General features: G+C 49.6%; 1 protein-coding gene across 1 annotated transcript in view; it reads left to right on the forward strand.

Moving 5' to 3' along the window:
* The first annotated feature begins 3,459 nt into the window (after positions 1-3,459).
* Positions 3,460-18,891, forward strand: part of TMPRSS4 (transmembrane serine protease 4) — a 73,469-nt gene continuing 58,037 nt past the window's right edge. The window contains exons 1-2 of the mRNA XM_057316898.1: positions 3,460-3,492; positions 5,362-5,607. Coding sequence (XP_057172881.1) covers positions 3,460-3,492; positions 5,362-5,607 — 279 coding nt within the window. The remainder of the gene's footprint in view (positions 3,493-5,361; positions 5,608-18,891) is intronic.

Here is an 18,891-nt window from a genome sequence, read left to right on the forward strand (position 1 = left end):
CTGTCTGCAGGAGATACAATTTATAGTCAAAAGACAAATAGTTGAATATAAAAGGAACAGAAGTAGACACATCATGCAAACAGCAACCAAAAGAAAGCTGCAGTAGTTTCACTTATATCAGATAAAATAGACTTTTAAAAAATGTTACTAGAGGGGCACCTGGGTGGCTCAGTCAGTTAAGTGTCTGACTCTTGCTTTTGGCTCTGGTCATGATCTCAGGGTGGTGAGATCTAGCCATGCATCAGGCTCATGCTGAGTATGGAGCCTGCTTAAGATTCTCTCTCTCCCACTATGGACTCTGAGAAACAAACTGAGGGCTTCAGAGGGGAGAGGGGTGGGGGAATGGGATAGGCTGGTGACGGGTAGTAAGGAGGGCACGTATTGCATGGTGCACTGGGTGTTATACGCAACTAATATATCATGGAACTTTACATCAAAAACCAGGGATGTACTGTATGGTGACTAACATAATATAATAAAAAAACATTAAAAAAAAAAAAAAAGATTCTCTCTCCCTCTCCTCCTCCTTCCCCCTCCCTTTCTTGAAAAAAAAAATGTCACTACATATAAAGACGGACTTTTCATAATGATAAAAGGGTCAATCCATCAGGGAGGTATAGTAATTATAACAGAGCACCAAGATACATAAAGTAAAAACTGGCAGAAATGAAGGGAGAAACAGACAACTCAATAATAGTTGAAAATTTCCAAGATTGGATAGAACAATTAAACAAAAGATTAACAAGGAGACAGAAGACTTGAACAACACTATAAATCAACTCAACCTAGTCAACAACAATAAGATATATATTCTTTTCAAGTGCACATTGAACATTCTCCAGGATAGACCACATATGCTAGGCATAAAATAAACTTCAATAAATTTAAAAGGATAGAATAATACCAGGTATTTTCTCTGGCCACAGTGGAATGAAATTAGAAACCAAGAGCAGGAAAAAAATTTAAGAAGCTCACAAATATGTGAAAATTAAACAACAAACTCCTAAATATGACCCATAACCAATGAGTCAAATAAGAAATCAAAAGAGAAATCAGAAAATACTTTCAGATGCATAAAAATAAAGACACAACATAGCAAAACTTATGGGGTGCAGCTGAGTCCGTGATTAGAGGGAATTTTGTAGCTGTAAATGCATACTTTAAGACAGAAGAAAGATCTCAATAGCTTAACCTTCCACTTTAAGACACTAGGAAATGAAGGACAAACAAAACCTAGGGCAAGCAGAAGGAAGGAAATTAATGAAATAGAAAATAGAAAAACAACGGAGATTATAAAGGAAACCAGAAGTTGGTTTTGTGAAAAGTTCAACAAAATTGACAAACCTTTAGCTAGATTAACCAAGAAACAACAAAAAAGAAAACTCAAATTACTAAAATCAGAGATGAACAAAGGGACATTACCACTGACCTCACAGAAATAAAAAGGATTATAAGGGAGTCCTATGAAAAAAATGTACACCAGCAAATTAGATAACATAGATTAAATGGACAAATTCCCAAAGATGGAAATTTCTAAAACTGGCTCAAAAAGAAATACAGTACCTGCAGAGACATAACAAGTGAAGAGATTAAATCAGTAATCAAAAACCTACCCACAAAGAAAAGCCCAAGACCAAATATCTTCACTACTGAGTTAATACCAGTTCTTCACCAACACTTCCAGAAAAATAGAAGAGGAGGGAATACTCCCAACTCATTTTTTAAGGCCAGTATTACCAAAACCAAACAAAAATATCATAAGAAAATTACAAATATTTCTTATGAATATGGACACAAAAATCCTCGACAAAATACTAGTAAACTGGATCCAGCAACATATAAAAAGGGTTATATACCATATCCAAATGAGATTTATCCCAGGAATGCAAAATCGGTTCAACATCTGAAAATCAATTAATATAATACATCATATCAATAGAATTTTTTAAATTACATGACTATCCAATAGATGCAGAAAAAGCGTTTAACAAAATCCAACACCCTTTCATGATAAAAGTACTCAACAAACTATGAATAGAAGGGATATTCCTCAACTCGATAAAAAGCCTTTATGAGAAACTCACAGCAAGGCTCCAGGATCCAAGATCAACATATAAAACTTTGTTGTATTTTTGCAAAGAACAATCCAAAAATGAAATTACGAAACAGTCACTCACAACAGCATCAAAAAGAAATAACATACTTAGGGGTAAACTTAATAAAAGTAGCATAAATCTTATACTCTAAATATTACAAATCATTGTTGAAGAAAATAAAGAAGTTCTAAATAGATGGGAAAACATCTCATGCTCAAGGATCAGAAGACTTAATTAACACTGTTAAGTTGGCAATACCCCCAAACTAATCTACAGATTCAACACAACCCTGTAAGAATTCCAGATGACCTTGTAGAAACTGACAAGTGGATTTTAATATTCACATAGGATCGCAAAGACCCCAGAATAGCTAAAATAGTCCTGAAAATGAAGAAAAAAAAATAGGATCCATACTTCCCAATTTCAAAACTTAGTACATAGCAATGGTAATCAAGACTGTGGCCTTACAGAAGGATAAAAATATAGATCAATGGAATATAACTGAGGATCCAGAAATAAATCCATGCAACTATAATCAACTGGTTTTTTACAGAGATGCCAAGACTATTAATGGGAAAAGAACTGTCTTTTCAACAAATTGTGCTGGGACAACTGGATAGCCCCATGCAAAAGAATGCAGTTGGGCCCTTACCTCACACTACATAAAAACTTAAAATGGGTCAAAGACCTAACTGTAAGAGCTAAAACTATAAAATTTTTCAAACAAAATGAAGGGGTAAATATGATCCTGGATTTGGTTAAAGATTCTTAGATAAGACACCCAAAGCATGAGCAATAAAAGAAAAAAAATGGACTTCATCAAAGTGTAAAACTTTTGTGCTTCAAAGGACACCATCGATGAAGTGAGATTCCCCACAGAAGGGGAGAAATTATTTACAAATCATGTATCCAAAATACATAAGTAACTCTTACAACTCAAATTCAAAAAGACAAACCAATTTTAAAATGAGCGAATGATCTGAATAAATATTTCTATAACGAAGATATACACATGGCCAATAAGCACATGAAAAGATGCTTGTGACATCATTAGTCATTAGGGAAATGCAAATCAAAGCCACAGTGAGATACCACTTCACATCCATTAGGAGAGCTAGACTTAGATAATTATGTGTTGGTGAGTATGTGGAGAAATTAAAAACTTCATACAATGCCGGTGGGGATAAAATGGTACAGGCACTTTGGAAAATAATCTGGCAATTCCTCAGAGTCACTGTATGACCCAGCAATTCCACTCCTAACTGTGCGCCCAAAAGACGTGAAAACATGACCACAGAAAAATATGTATGTGACTGTTTATAGCAGCATTGTTTATAATGGCTGAAAGACAGAAACAACCCAAATGTCCATCAAGAAACAAGTGGATAAACAAAAGGTAATATATACCCATACGATGGAATACTATTTGGCTATAAAAAGAAATGAAGTTCTGATACATGCTACTATTTAGATAAACCTTGAAAACATTATGCTAAGTGAAAGCAGTCACAGAAGTCTGCATATTTTATGATTCCACTCACACAGAAGTCTTGAATAGGGAAATCTACAGAGATAGAAAGCAGTTATTGGTTGCTTAAGGGTAGGAGGTGAGAGGGATGGGAAGGTTTAAAGATAAAGGGCATAGGATCGGGTGGGGTTTTTTTTGAGGTGACAAATATGTCCTAAAATTGACTGTGATGATGATTGCAGACAGGTGTGAATACACGAAAAATCATTGAATTACATACTACAAATGGGTGACTTACATATTATGTGAATTATACCTAAATAAAGCTGTTTTTAAAAAAATAAAATGCCAACCTATTTTTATCTAATTATCCCCACTTGCAGCTGGAAAGAGGTCCCTAAATCCTTAAAGTCAAAGAAATGCACTGAAATGTATTTTGTAGAATCCAAGAATCATGCAAATATAATGTTTAAAACCCATGCAAAAAGCTGAGGCACTAAAATCCTTACAGTTAGGGTCCCATCTGCTCACATTCCAGAAGTCTCAGTCGCGGGGAAATGTGCCAGGTTTGGGGAAATGCAGGTATTACCCTTCATGCAACACAATGTCTCCTAAACCATGTGGATGAGTTGACCTAAAACCAGGAAAGTTTCCAAATCATCAGCACACCCACCTACACCATGACCTCCCTCCAGCTGCCCCTCCAACTCCCATTTACCAGTTTATTTTGAAAAAAACACAAAACCAAACACTGGTTCGACCCCTCTCACTTAGAGGGAACCTCTGACAAGTGGCTGGATCTCTCTAACTTTTAGCTCCATACTGCCAAGGGGTCTTAAAATACATCAAACAAAATCAGAAGAAAGTGTTAAAATTCAAAATTTCAGTATAATCAACCTGGTGGGAAGTGGTAGGTTTAAGTGTTAGGATTAATACTGGTGAAGGCAGACATGGAGACAACAGGGCCTGGGCGCGGAGGGGGGGGGGCAGCTTTGGCAATAGAAAACCAGATGTCTTGACCTCTGTGAACTTCTGGTAGATCTGGTTCCCTTTGCTCCCCAATGCATCAAGCTTTATGGAGCCTATGTTTCTCTGCAGCTGGGAGCCAGAGTCCCCCATTTTTTTTTATTGTTCATTTCATCAAACGATGCAATAAAATGATGCAAAATTCAATTCTTTTTTCTCAAACTGCTTAAACTCATTCTGAATTGTGAACTCCAAAATTTACACTTGACCCATGAACAACCACAGGGTTAGGGGCACCAAGTATAATTTTTGACTCTCCAAAAACTTAATAGCCTGGGTACCGGAAGCCTTACCCATAACATAAAACAGTCGATAGACACATATCTTGTAGGTTCTATGTATCTGTACTGTATTCTGACAATAAAGTCAGCCAGGGAAGAGAAAATGTAATTAAGAAAACCACAGAAAGAGAAAATACATTTGCAGTACTACTATGAAAAAAAATCCCCATATAGACAGTGCACCCCATGGTCCCTCAAGTCTGTCTCTTGCTGCAAGAGTGTTTGGACGGAACAGACCCAGGGAGCCCGTTCTTCCAGACTCGGGCCCCCCTCCGACCTCCTCTGTAGCAGCAACCTTCGGGGCCATCCTCACAACCACCCCCTGCCTCGGGCACCAGCCAGCACTGCTCTGGAGCTTAGCCCCACTGCCCACCAGCTATGGGCTCCCAGATTTGCCAGAATCTTTCCAGCCACGTGGAGGCCATGGCTCGCCGCCTGGCCAGTCTGCACCTGCGGGCCTCCTACCCGCCCACTCTCTGGGCTTCTAAAGATCCAGCTCGACGCCGTGGCTCTGGACCGGGAGGGCGCTTCCTCCGCGAGTGGGCCGGGGGCCAGCGCCAAGGCACTGGGAGTCCTTGGGCGCAACACCAAGACCGCACCGCGCCCTCCTCCAGGACAAGCAGAAGCCTCCCAGGACGGACCGGGCAACCCCCTGCACTCTGTGGAAGCCGCCCCCGCCCCGGAGAGGAACCCGAAGCAGGCCCTTCTTTATCTGCAAGGCCCGGGCGGTGCCCGCGTAGACTCTGGGACCCGCGGGAGAACCGCGTCCTGGGGCAGCCGGTGAAGCTTATAGGAAGCTAGAGGCAAGCCATCTGCAGGGTGAGATATCGTTACTTTGAACAAGATCAAATTTCACTCCTTGCCTATATCGAAGTGGAGATAAAAATATGAGTTTCACACGGTTACAGTGGAGACGGAGTGAGAGAGGTCTGTGGGAAAGGAAGGTGGTGCGCTACGCACCACACACTGATGCACAGCAGATAGTAAGTTACTTTCCTTCGCTGACGATGAAATCTTCTAGAACAACATTAGAGCACTGGCAGGTCTGCACTGAACTATCAGCAGCCTTTACCGCCCCCCACCCCTCAGGACAGAAATTAGCTAGGCACCGAGCCACGTGAGCCCACCCTGTTCACAAGTCTGCCTTTGATCCTGATGTCGGAATGAGGGTGGGCAGGAATGGGCTGCACGTAGATCACGAGTGCACATGACAGAAAACAAGGCTGTGTTGGGCCCCTTGCTCTTTAAGTGAAGCCACAGGGCCTGATGGCACTTTTAGATTAGATGGATGCAGTCTCTCTACACAGGAAGATAAGCATCGCGCTTCAGCTCATGGCAGGGCTTACGGTGTAGGAGCCCTCAAGAACCTCTTGGTCCTGGCAACCGACAGCCCAGGCAGAAACGGCACAATCTCAACATCAGCTGCTTCCCTACCTACTCAGCCCTGGGCCTCAACACACACCTATCACAGGCCCCAGCTTGAGTCATGTTTTCCCTGTAATTTAGGCAAGTTGGAACAGCGGCAGACCAGGTGGTCCCAAATACTTCAGAGCCCCCCTAAGGATCTCTCCAAGAATGGGGCTACCTGGAACCCCTTCCAGATCTGTCTCCTCCAACTCTGCAGAGTGGGAGCCCAGGAATCTGTAATTTTCAATAAGCCCCCAAGGGGACTCTCTTACAGCCAGACTGCCACCACTGGGTCTGCAGGTCAGGGCAATGGGTCCACCAAAGTCTATTCTAGGAGAGTCATTATAGGGAGTTTCCCAAAGAAATAGTTCCGGTTATCTACACTAAAGAGGAAGAAGGTAAGAGTCATAGTGAATATACCTCAAGTTAGACACAAAGATGTTTAGGTTTGGAAATGTATTGTTTTGAGTAAGACTTGAAGATAAACAAACATTTTAGATTTCTTGGTAGATTCCAGTCCCAAGAATACTCCATTTTAATACTCCTCTGAGCAAGATAAGGTCAATGAGAAAATCAGAAGCAACCTCATTTCTAATAAGTGAGCCTCAGGAGTAAATTGACTGCTGAGTGTTGGCCACCCCCCTTACTGTGGTGATCTTGAGGGAAGTGATCCAATCAACAGGTGTCTGACGACAGAGAAAACCTACGAAGACTGAGACCTGGCTCTGAGTTGGGGTGCTGAGGCTAGCATTCTAGGGTCTTCCTGGCAGATAACACCCAGAAGCTCTAATTCCCTGAACAGAGCGTTGGTGGTATCCCAGTAGAGCCAAGACATCATCCAGGGGGAGGCATAGATAGTACATCCCGCAGCCAGTCCCAGCCATCCCAGAAATCCCAGCCTTAGACTGTCCTCCTCAGATACCAAGCGTTGGGCCCAGCCCCCATGAACAGGGGAAGCAAATAAAAACACTTCAGCTGCCACCAGTTTGGAGTGTAAGTTGTAGTCACTCACCTGAGGGGAGTCAAGCCAAGTTTCCTTTACATCAGCTTAAGCAAGTGGCTGCCCCCACCCCAGAGCACCAGTTTGAGTGCCTACGGTTTGCTGGACAGGGTCTGTCTCTCGGCAGGTGTGGAATGGAGAAAGCATCCCTGAGTGTTTCAAGTCTTATCAATGGTCTATTAGGAGGTGGCCTTCAGGCTCAGATGGAACCTGGCCAAGAGCTCTCCGTCCAGCCCTCCACACCAGTGTTCCCCAGAGCATGGGTACACCTGCTGGTAATCGGGAGGTGATTATAGTGGGGAGCTCTGTTTCTGTTCAATAGTCATGCACTTATTTCAATGTGTTTAAGAAGAACAATTAGTACATAGCATCTGGATTTTGTGGACTTCATTGCTTAGGACAAGTGTAAAGAAACAAGAGATTTAATTTCAAGAAGTGACTCAGGTTTAAGAAAAATAGTAAATAATAGTACACTTGGTATGGGGGTGAGGCACAGGTCATAAAAGAGCGGGGAACACAGGTCTGGATTAAGCATATGAGTATCAGCCGAACACCGGGCCATCCCAGAAGAGACAGAGATGCCTTCTGGAAAGGAAAATGTCCTAAAGGAACAAAATGCCAGGGGCCCTGAGCCGGGGACGGGGGGAAGAAGGGAAACCACCCCTCATATTTCCTTCCGCCTACAACCTCATGCCTACCGCCAAACTGAAGAGCTGCAAAAAAAGAACAAGTAAAAACCACAACAGCTTTGTCAATAATCCTAACACGATACTTTTGCAACAAATATATTTTAGCTAAAAAAAAAAAGTGTTATTTCACAAAACTTTCCATGGGACATGGCAAGCATGAGCTGTCATAGCAACAGGAGACAGTGGCCCCTTGACACGGACATGAGAGGTCTGCAGGCATGAGGGCCCTCCCCCAAGGGCAGCAGAATGACCACTGCTCTGACACCAGCAGCAATGGGGGACAGTGTCACCGTGAGCCAGAGATGGGGGACGGCTCTGCCAAGGGGTGGCCAAGAGGGCTGGTCCAGAGAGAGAAGCTCAGACACCACGTGGGAGTGTTTCAAAAGCTGTGTTCCTGTATTCTTGCATGTTCATTCCCTCCTTCTCCTCTTATGTGTGTCTTATTAATGGTCATCTACACTGGAACACAATACAAATACAATTTATAAATACACAGATATCAGAGTGTGCACTCAAAATTGTTTATGGATGGCAGGCAGGATCCAGAAAGTTTGGCAACTACAGCTCTACGTTAGTCAGTAACTACACCTGCCCGGATGACCGCCAACACTCACTCTGGGTAAACTGTACCGCCCCCACTAGATGCTGAGGGAGGAAGCTTCGAGGGGTTGCTGGAGGCACCTGTGTCACTGAGTTCATCCCACCTCATGCTGCATCAGGGTTTCTAGGGGCTGGAGGGCCCAGGCTTCTTGGGAGGAGAGGGTACAGGGAGGCTTTGTAAAGTCTATTCAGAAGGAGCACAGGGCTTGCCTTCAGAGGAACGTAACCTGGAGCCCCAGTCCTAGCACACACCAGCTGTGCAATCTTGGGTGGGCCATTCTGAACTTCAAGCTCATCTTCTGTCAAACAAAGAGCTAATGAATGATATACACCTTATGGCACCGTTGTGAGACTCACTCGAGGTAAGACAAAAGGGCTTTGGGGAATCACAGAGCATCTACCTTCTCCCAGGTAATGTTCCAGGCGTGGGGTGGCCCCAGAGGCTCCAAATCTCCAAAGCTCCAAAGCCTGGCAAGAACAGGTGCCCCAGGGCCAGCCAGGAATACCTGTGCTGAGGCCCCTGCCCAGACAAAACCAGGCCTCTGCTCAAGTAGATCAGAAGTCATGCATGGCCCAGGTGGCTCCCAACCACCCCACCAACCATCAGCCACCCACGCTGTCTCCAGGCTCCTATAGCTGGTGGGAAGTTCAGGGGCAAGGAGGCTTCCACTCTTTGACTCTTCTTGTTATACCTGCCAGATCTTTAGGGGCAGAAAGGGAGGAGGGGAGGCGGCATGCGCATGCGTGCACACACCCATCCAGTGGCAGGTACTTGTTCTGAGCACCCCCGGGGTCCTCCTGCTTCACAGCATCCTTTTCACCCAAGCCTCTGCTTTCTGGCTGCAGCGCAGGCTGATTCGCACATATTGTAGAAAACATGACAGACCAGGGCTGTTTGTACAGCTGCAGGTTCAGAGGCTTGGGGTTTTCTGGATCTGGCCTTGCTGCATCTAGAAACACCTGAATCCCTGGGTGATTCTCCCCTTTTCTCTCCCTTGTTGCCCTCATCACCCTGATGTGTACTGAACCCCAGACCAGAGGCTCCCAAAGCTTTGTGTACCTGTTGAAGGAAATGTCTCCACTGACCTCCCCAATCCATTTCCATCCCATGTATCTCCTCCAAGTCCCTACAAAAGAACTTCTCCAGGAACAGAAACATGCTTTGACTCAGTGCTCTCTCCCACATCTGATTCTTGCCATTAGGGGAAGCAGGAGAGAGAGGAGGGTCTACTGCACGCTTCTGTGAGGATGGCAGGAGGCTCATCTTTGCCTGTGTCTGGGGCCAAGAAAGAATCAAGAGAGGTCAAGGCCATTGCTTTTCACTAAAGCTGGTGGCATGAAAAGCAGAGAAATCGTCCTTCCCAATTTTGTACAGGCTGTTACGCCTTTTCCTGTTCTCTGCTGATATCCTGAAAGACACTCTGAGCTTCTCATGCCCAGGCCCCCAGACGCTCATCTAGCTCCACACGTCCCCGCCCAGCTCCAGGCCTGGCACAGGTCGATGCTGGAGGAAGCCACAAGGCCAAGGGCATGGCTGATTCAGCTCTAACCTTACGGAGCTAGCCCAGTGTCTAGCACAGCAGATGCGCGGTACTGCTTACTCGATTAAAGGTGCTGCAATTAGCGGCCCCCCTCTCTTCCCGCTGCCCTGGCTGACACGTCCAAATTAAACACAGGCTGCACACAACCTAGAAGATCCTGCCAATCAGTGCTGGGTCTCAGAAATCCACTGCACAGGTGATAGCCTGAGATGAGGATTTTACCCAGGTGTGAGCTCTCGCATCAGCCCAGGAAGGGTGTAAAGGTGAGAACTCTCTCTCGCCACATGTAGACACAGACAGGGTCAAAAGGCCAACAGCACCACCCTACCTGCATCTGCCTTTACCATCAGAACACACTGCAGGATGGGAGGGTATCAAAGCCAGCCACATCATTTGGTGGTTTCACTTCTATGGTGAATCACGGCCCCATGCAGATGCCCAAGGAAGGCCGTCTTGGGTTGAAATATTGTCGGGCTGACAGCGAACAAGGGGCAGCTGGGTGAACCGGGGAGACAACGAAGTGTGAAGTCCACCTGCCATGGTTCAGCATGCCAGGTACCCGGGGGCCAATCATGAGCCTTCTGTGGAGAGGGGGCAGTCTACCTGCCTCACTGGGATGTGGTGAGGTGTGAAAAGTGCTTGACAAACAGAAAATCCTCTGCACCTGTGAATTATTTCAGGTGTTCACAGCAGTGGCTGGACAAATTCACAGGCCCCCCGTGGAAAAATGGCAGGCCACTATTTGCATAGACTCAGTGTGAAAAGTCATCCCCAACCACCTCCCGGCCCCCACCCCCAGCCAAACAGCGCTGCCTCCCTGCCTCCAGAAGAGACCTGGACTCCAGTTCCCTGAATCCAGCCTCGTACCACTGCCTGGGACTCCAGGGCACCCGGGTGGGGAAGGAGAAAGCAGAAGCTCTCTGCTGCCCATGGGAAGCTAGCTGCTGAAGGGCCACAGGAAATCTAAAAGGAAGGAGAGAAGATGTGAAAGATGTGTCTCCCACGCACAGGGGGGTTTCCAGGCAGCTAATAAGCTGAAGCTTCAGGCCTCCCACTTACATGGACCCTTCTAAGCCCCTCTACCTCGTTTTGTATTCTCGTTCTAAGAAGCCTCCAAAACCTTAGAAGTTTCCAGCCTCATAAAACCTGGATTGGCCCTGACTCCTCTCTCCCCATCTGTCCCCTCAATCCGATAGCCAACACCCTCAGCCAGCCAGCCTCCTCCCACCGGACAGTCACCTGTCTAGCCAGCTTGGACAGGCCAGTGGGTTCCTGCCTCCAGGCCTGGACTCAGGACATTCCTCTGATGGGAATGCCTCTTCTCCAACTTTTTGGCCTACTGAGCTCCTATTCACTCTGCAAAACCCACAGCAAATAGTCCCGACAGTTAGGAAGCCTTTTCCCAAGTCCTAAGCAGAATCAACACTCCCTCATGGGTGCCCCTCACAGCACAAATATGTCACCTGGAAACTTCAGCTTGGAGGGTCAGCTTCCCTGCCAGGCTGTGTGCTCCCCCAATATCCCAGCGGGCTTATCTGATTCTGTATCCACGGAGCCTGCCAGCTCAGAGCTGGCCCCTCCCAGGTGTTGGGAAAATGTTTCTTAAATAAATGAATTGATGAGGGGCGCCTGGGTGGCTCAGTCAGTTAAGTGTCCAACTCTTGATCTCAGCTCAGGTCTTGATCTCAGCTCAGGTCTTGATCTCAGCTCAGGTCTTGATCTCAGGGTTGTGAGTTCAAGCCCCACATGGGGCTCCACACTAGGCGTGGAGCCTATGTAAAAATAAATAAATCAGGGGCGCCTGGGTAGCGCAGTCGTTAGGCGTCTGAATTCGGCTCAGGGCGTGATCCCGGCGTTTCGGGATCGAGTCCCGCATCGGGCTCCTCCACTGGGAGCCTGCTCCTTCCTCTCCCACTCCCTCTGCTTGTGTTCCCTCTCTCGCTGGCTATCTCTGTCAAATAAATAAATAAATAATCTTTAAAAAATAAATAAATGAATCAGTGAATGGCCCTAGTGCTGGGGACAATGACAGAGTGATTTTGCAAGGTCAGAGTGCGGTCCTGGTGAGCCACCGGCAGCCATTGCTCTCACGTTCTGGCCACCATTCCCGGGATACCTTACTCAGCCCCTGCCAGGAAGCCCAGCCCTGAGAAACCATTCCTGGAGCCTGTGCGCCCTCATGTGGCTGAAACAGTCACCGGCCCCTTCCCCCAGAACCAGACGCAACAGTCCCCACACATCCTGCACAGATGTTTGAGGCCCACCCAGATCACCGTGTTTAACCAGGGTCTTATTCACGTGGAGGCTCAAGTCCATAATTCCTTGGCCTGGAAGGGACTAGGATGACTCATCTCACCCATGGTTTCATACACTCCACTCCAGGCCTGGTTCCCCTTACAGGGATGGTTGGGAGTCTCCACATCTGTTCAGACCTCAGAGAAAAGGGAAGGCCGTCCCTGCTTCCTGTGTCTCTGGCCCGACATTCCCACCTGTGGCTTCCAACGCCGGCCTGGCAGCCTGTGAGTGAGCCCCTCAAATCCTTGGGCCTTCCGAGACGCCTGGGACTGGTGCCAGGGCCAGGATGAGCTATGGGGACCGTCAGCACAGCAAAGTCACACCCTAACTCTGGGTCTCTAAAGGAGCATACCTGCTACTCTACTTCAACTGCCTTCCTCCCTCCGTAGCACACAGTGCCCCAAGCCCTGCCGCCTGGAATCCGGGAGAGTTCAGCCTGTGCTGTGATGTCTGTCAGTGAGGCATGCCTTCTGCTGCTGTCCCCTGCCCCTTCCTAAATATAGTCATTTCCCTGTTCCCCCCTACTCCTGAAGAAATCAAAGACCACCCTCACCCCCACTCTACTCATTCATTCACATCTGCCTTTTCACACCACTTCATAGCTGACTACAAAATGCCACTTAATAATTGCCTCTCCTAGGAAGTCCACCTTGATTATTTATTCAACAACCACATGGCATAGTTTTGATGAACAGGCCATGCATACAAGCCCCAGACCTCTGGTGGGGGGAGTCAGAGGAGCTGAGATATTATTACAGTGATTATTATAGGGCAACAGGTGCTTTAAGAGGTGAGCGTGGGGGCTCTGAGAGCACTGGGGCCTGCACAGACCCCAAATCTGAGAGTGGTGTCACACAAGTGTTCCTGGATGAGGGGACATGTGCATTGAGTTGCAAAAGATGACTAGGTAGTCAGTTGTGTGCAGAGAAGGTGCTCAAGGAAAAGGGCGCTCTGGGCTGAAGGCAAGGAGAGGCAGGAGAGCCAGCACTGAGGGTTCCATGCTGTCAGAGGCTTTGAATGTCAAGTGGTAGTTAAGGGCAGGTCCCCGGGGCCTTGCTGCTTATCAAGAAGACCATGATCACACTGGCTGCTCAGAAGGGTCACTGTAGCCACAGTGTGGGGACACACTGGTAAGGAGCAAGGCCAGCTAAGAAGACCCTTAGGAGCCAGCAGTGCCACCATGAAGATGGATGCTGGGAGCCCAGTGTGAGGCAGGGGTGCTGGGGAGGCAGCACGGTCTGGCGATTGGCTACAAGCACCGAGTTAGGAAGGGGGGACCCTGCTGACTCCTGGGATGCTGACACGGCAACAGGGTGGATGGCGGTGCCGCCAAGCCAAAGGAGGTCACGGGAGAAGGCAACTTTGTTTTGTCCTGTTGGATCTGAGGTACCTTTGGACTCTCCAGAGGAGACGTTTCCCGGGCAAGGGAAATACAGATTTATCACTTGAAGAGTTCTCTGGACTAGACAACTTCATTTGGGAGATTGAAGCCCCCAGGTGACAGGTGCAAACTTGGAAGTGGATGAAGTTCCCAGGGAGAGAATATAAGAAAAAGAGAGGGCCACAGAGGGAGCCCCAAGGAATGCCGACCATAGGTGGAAGGGACAGAGAAGCAGCAACCAGGAGGTGGCGGCAATCACGGTGGCAGAAAGGCTCCAGGGAGATGGGCAAACCCTGTGGAGAAGTCCCGTGAGGCCATCGAACACTCGGCAGTGGGGCGCAACACCAAGGACACCAGGCTGCGACAGGAGTGGTCCGTGCAAAAGGAAGGGAGCAGAGCCAGGCCATGTGGGGAGCAGGGAATGCGGGGAGAGCGCTGACCATGGACACATAGAGGGAGCATGAGGGGGTGGGGACAGGTCAGCTGGGGGTCGGAGACAATGCCGTTGCTGGGATCACAGCCTTGAGGCTGAAGGAGTTTTCCAGCACCCAGGTGCAGGCGTGGGTAGCTGGAGGGTTGGCGTTTGGCTGGCCAGGTGCAACAGAAGAACAAAGACAAGGTGTTGGCGAGAGAGAGGTGTGCTGAGGGCACTGGCCTGGGGGCTGGGTGGAAGAGGACAGAGGGCAAAGCCAAGAAGGGGCTGCTGGATGGAGAGAAACTGGCTGGTCCGGGAGCCAGATCTTTAGGACGCTGAGGAGCAGGCGTGCCGAAGGCAAGGGAGTGGGAAGGTGGGAGGACAGGAGAGCATGGCTGGAGGAGGAACAGCCGGAGCCAGAGTTTTATAAGGCCGGGAGGACACCAATCCATGGACAGCGGGCTGGGCAGCTGGGCTGGGGCCTGGGAGAATGCTGCTCAAGAAATAGGAAATTAAGGTGTTGGTCAAGGAACATGTGTTCCAGTCACCCAGGGCAGGGGGCTAGACTTACAGGAGGTGCCAGACTTCTCCTTGGAAGAATGACAGGGTCAGCAGTAAGAAACACAATGGGGGGGGGGGTCACAGAGGGTACTGCCCAAAGGCTCGAGTCCCAGAAGTGAGAGGATTGTCTTTCAAGTGACCCTGGAGGTGGACTGTTTAGGCAGTGACAATGGTCAGCTGAAGTCATACTGCCCCCCTCCTCTTCCCTCCTACCTGCTCTCACACGGGCTGTGGAAGACGAACCAGCTTCTGCTGCGGGTGAAAAGAATCCAAGGATCCTCGGGTTTGGGTTTAGGAAAGGAAAGAGGCCTTTCGGACTCATGTTGAGAACACAGAGGAGTCTTTTCTCCCAGAGCGGGAGCCCTGGAGAGGAGGAGGAAAGGGATGAGAAGTTCCGAGCAGAATGGAGAGAAAAGAGCAGGAGTCCGCTTGCATCTAGCACTTCAGTGTTGCTGACCGTGACGGGAGGGGGGGGCCTACCCAGCACTCTAACTTCAGAACAGACTGAGGTCCCTGGGGACAGAGGCCTGGGCATGCCGGCCAGACAGCACACCCTTCCCATGGGCTTCTAAACTGAATGTGAGTAAGATATAGCATTCATCTCCCCAAGAAATCCCAGTCCCAGGTCACAGGACCAGCCAGGTTGCAGCCCCCCCCCCCCCATACCTAGAGTCACAAAAGAGCAGCAGATGAAGTGCCTGGGGCTGCCCAGGCCTCTCCAGGAAGAGCAGCTGCTGCCCAGCTGGCTTGTCCATCCTAGAGACCTGTCTTCCAGTCACTCTCCAACAACCTCCAAGTTGCATGGAATCTCCTCTCCACCTTATTCTTCCCCACCCAATCTCAGGCACGCACACACATGCACATACACACATACACTGCAATCTGCTTGGCACCAACCTCTCCCCACCCCCTTCCTTCCCAGCAGTCTGAGGGGATGCAATCACTAGAATGATTAACGGTAACGAGGAAAAGCGTGCCGAGCACTCACCACAGCCACGCACAGGGCTAAGGCCTCCTGCCTGACTTACAACTGCTCCAAGCACAGAGACCTGAAGTACCTACGTCTTAAAGGCAAGGCTTATGCAAGCAGGAATCCATTGGTGTGGAAGCCATATGCATTAACACCAACAGTCCATTGGAAGGGGCCAACCTGTTGGACAGGAGTCAAATGTGAATCAGCCCGAAGTCACTCCAATTTCCCTTTTTCTAGTCATCCCCCATAAGGTCTGCTTCATGGTGCAATTTTTGTGAATTAAACGTGAATGCTTTAAAAATAAATAATTAAGATTCCATTTTCAGTTGATCCAAGACTATGATCTGACAGCTGGCCAGAAGAACAGAGTCATAACAGACCGGGGATTCAACCAGGGACCCTAGGACCTAGCTGGGAGCTGGTTCTAATTAGAACTTTTGTAATTTTTTTTTTTTTAAATATGTCAGGCACTGATGCTATGGGGACTGCTGTTATGTTGGAGGCCAGGTGAGCAGGGCTCCAGAAGCAGAGGGGCCGCCGTCACGGGCTCACTTCAGCTGCTGGGTCCCTTTCAGGGCTTCCCCGCAGCCCCCAAAGTGGTCCACTGTCTCCCTTTCCTTGGTCTGTCCTTCCTTCCACTCAGCTCTCTCTCCTCCTAGCCCAGTCTCGGGTTCAGTGTTCACCCCAGGGCTAGGCTTGCCGGGAAGGGGCTGGAGCTGGAAAGGGACCCAGGGAGAGGGCGACGCAGGCCTGGGCAGCTGTGGGGGCTGGGCACAAGGAGAAACAATGGACCTCAGGATGGGGTGCCCAGCAGGTGGGTGAGAGGCACATGTAAGGGATCAGGGTGGGCTTGAGTGCAGGGTCCTAGAAGCAGGGCTTGGACTAGGGACCAAACCAGAGACCCACTTGCAAGAACGTGAGAAAACTTAGACCTTAAGAAACCGAGGTGCAGGCATGTCTACCAAAGCGAGCTGGGGAGCCGAGAATGGGCAAGGCTGGTTCTACCCCAGCCTCCAGGGCAGGAGTTCTGAGTATGTCCCACACCTCCAGGCAAGATGGCTCTGGGATCTGCCCAAGAGCCCAGGCTTGGGGACTTGGGACAGAAAGGGGGTGGGAGGCAGCCTTCTGCAGAGGGGACGGCAAGGGTTTCAGAATATCTCCCCTACTTCCCTGTCCCTCCCCTGTTCCTCGAGCAGAGCACTGAGCTTCTGAGGGTTCACTGGTAACTCTAGGGAAGCAGGAGAGGTCAAAATAGGGCACGTTACAATTGAACAGACATGTCACCGAGCCCATGGCATAGCTGGGGTGAGGCTGCTCTCAGGCCCGGGGGGCCACCGGCTCTTCCCAGCAGGCCCGGCCCCTATCTGCAGAGGTGGGGTCCTCCCAGGTGGGGCCCTCAGACCTGTTTGGGTCCTGGCTTGGGCACTTACCAAGGGGTCACCTCCCTCATGTGGGGTAATGAGCAGCCTTATTAGAGCTACCTCACAGATCGCTGTAAGGGTTCAAGCAGAAAACCCAAGCAAGAATTTTGCCCACTGCAAAGCACTACACCAATGTTTGCTGCCATTGATAAAAATACAAAAAAAAAAAAAAAAAAAAAAAGGTCGTGGGAGCTCCATGGCCAAGACAAGCAACATGACGGGCCTTTGGGTCGACTGGGGCCCATCAGGATCCCCAAGCCTCAGCAGGCCTTCTAGATGGAGCTCTGTCTCCATTCGTTTGCTGCTTTGCCTGGAAACACAGTCTGGATTCCCCTACTCGCTCTGGGCGCAGATGAAACCTTGGAGTGCTGTTGGGAGCCCCCAGGTTTGGGGGCACAAGGTGAGGTTCAACCCCTGCTAGATAAGAGGATCGGTGCCCCCCACACACATACTCCCTGTATGGCGGGGAGCGTAGAAGGAGAATACTTGCTGTGGGCAGCAAGCTAAGATCCTCCAGGCTCAGAAGGAGAATTTGATTAGCATTCTATCTCTGTGCCCCGAGCCTGGGAGCCTGGGGAGCGGTGGAGGCCACCCGGCCCCGGCAGACACACCTGCACACCCACCTGTGTGGGACAAGGAGGAGGGGCGGTGGGGGCCCTCGCAGGCCGCCAGGGCTGCCCCCCCACACGAAAGCCTCTCCCCGGGGAGCCTGCCTGGAGTCTCCACCCGGAGCCTAGACAACAACTCCTCTCACAACCGCCCTGGTGAGCAGGGTGCGGAGGAAGGCTGAGGTGTGTTCCTCCAGCAAGTCCCAGCCCCTTTCTGTGCTCTGATTGTGAACGCCCTCTCCCACCTCCCCCACAGCCCTCTTGCAATGAACCCTGGGTGCCGATGACAGCCTTGGGAAATTCGAAAATAAGATCTGTTGGCTCTGGAAGGCATGAGTCAGGGTTCTGCTGCAGCCAATGCCATCACCCATTTCCCTTCCCTGGACGCCGGTGGAGGCTGGACAGGGAGCAGGTGGGCCGGGAAGGATTCGTGGTAGAAATCCAGAGCTGGCTGCCCCACTTCCCTTCCCAGCTTAGGATCCCATGTGCCCCTGCGTCCCAGGAGCAAAAGCAGCTGCCACGGGCTGCCTGGAGCCCCTGTCTACACAGCCAGAGTCTACAGGGGCCCCTATTTTCTTTACCTCTAGCAATCCTCTTCTCCCCTCTCTTCTCTGGTTGCCTGCCAGCTCCAAGCCCCCTGGAATGCTGCCTCCAATCTGGCTGCCAAATCTCTTTTTAGCCAGCCCTGAGGACAGCCGCTAGACCTCACATGACCTCCCCTTCTGCTGAGCGGCCTTCGTTCTTCGGATCCCTAGGCAGACACTCATGCTGGCCCTTAATTTTTCCCTTATTGATCCAAGATTAAGGGACGGTGTAAGCACCTTGTGCTGCAAATCCAACCCCATGTCCTGCCATCACAGTGGTCCTGGCTGCAGATTTGGGTGACTCCCATGGGGAGGCCCCGGGGCCAGCAGAGCCTCCAAGAGAGGCCGCTCCTGCTGAGTCACTGGTTCCAGCATCTGGCCCCAGCCCTGCGTGTCCAGAGATGGGGCTCCCTGCACCACTTTCTCGGGGGCAGACACACGATGCCCACATTCGGGGGGGATGACTCAGGCTGCACTGGGCCTGGGCTCGGAGCCCAGCATCACCCCCACCCCCAGCTGCTCCAAGAAGAGAAGGGTGACAAGAC

Source organism: Ursus arctos, unplaced genomic scaffold, assembly GCF_023065955.2.
Source record: "Ursus arctos isolate Adak ecotype North America unplaced genomic scaffold, UrsArc2.0 scaffold_22, whole genome shotgun sequence".
NCBI classification, from domain to species: domain Eukaryota; kingdom Metazoa; phylum Chordata; class Mammalia; order Carnivora; family Ursidae; genus Ursus; species Ursus arctos.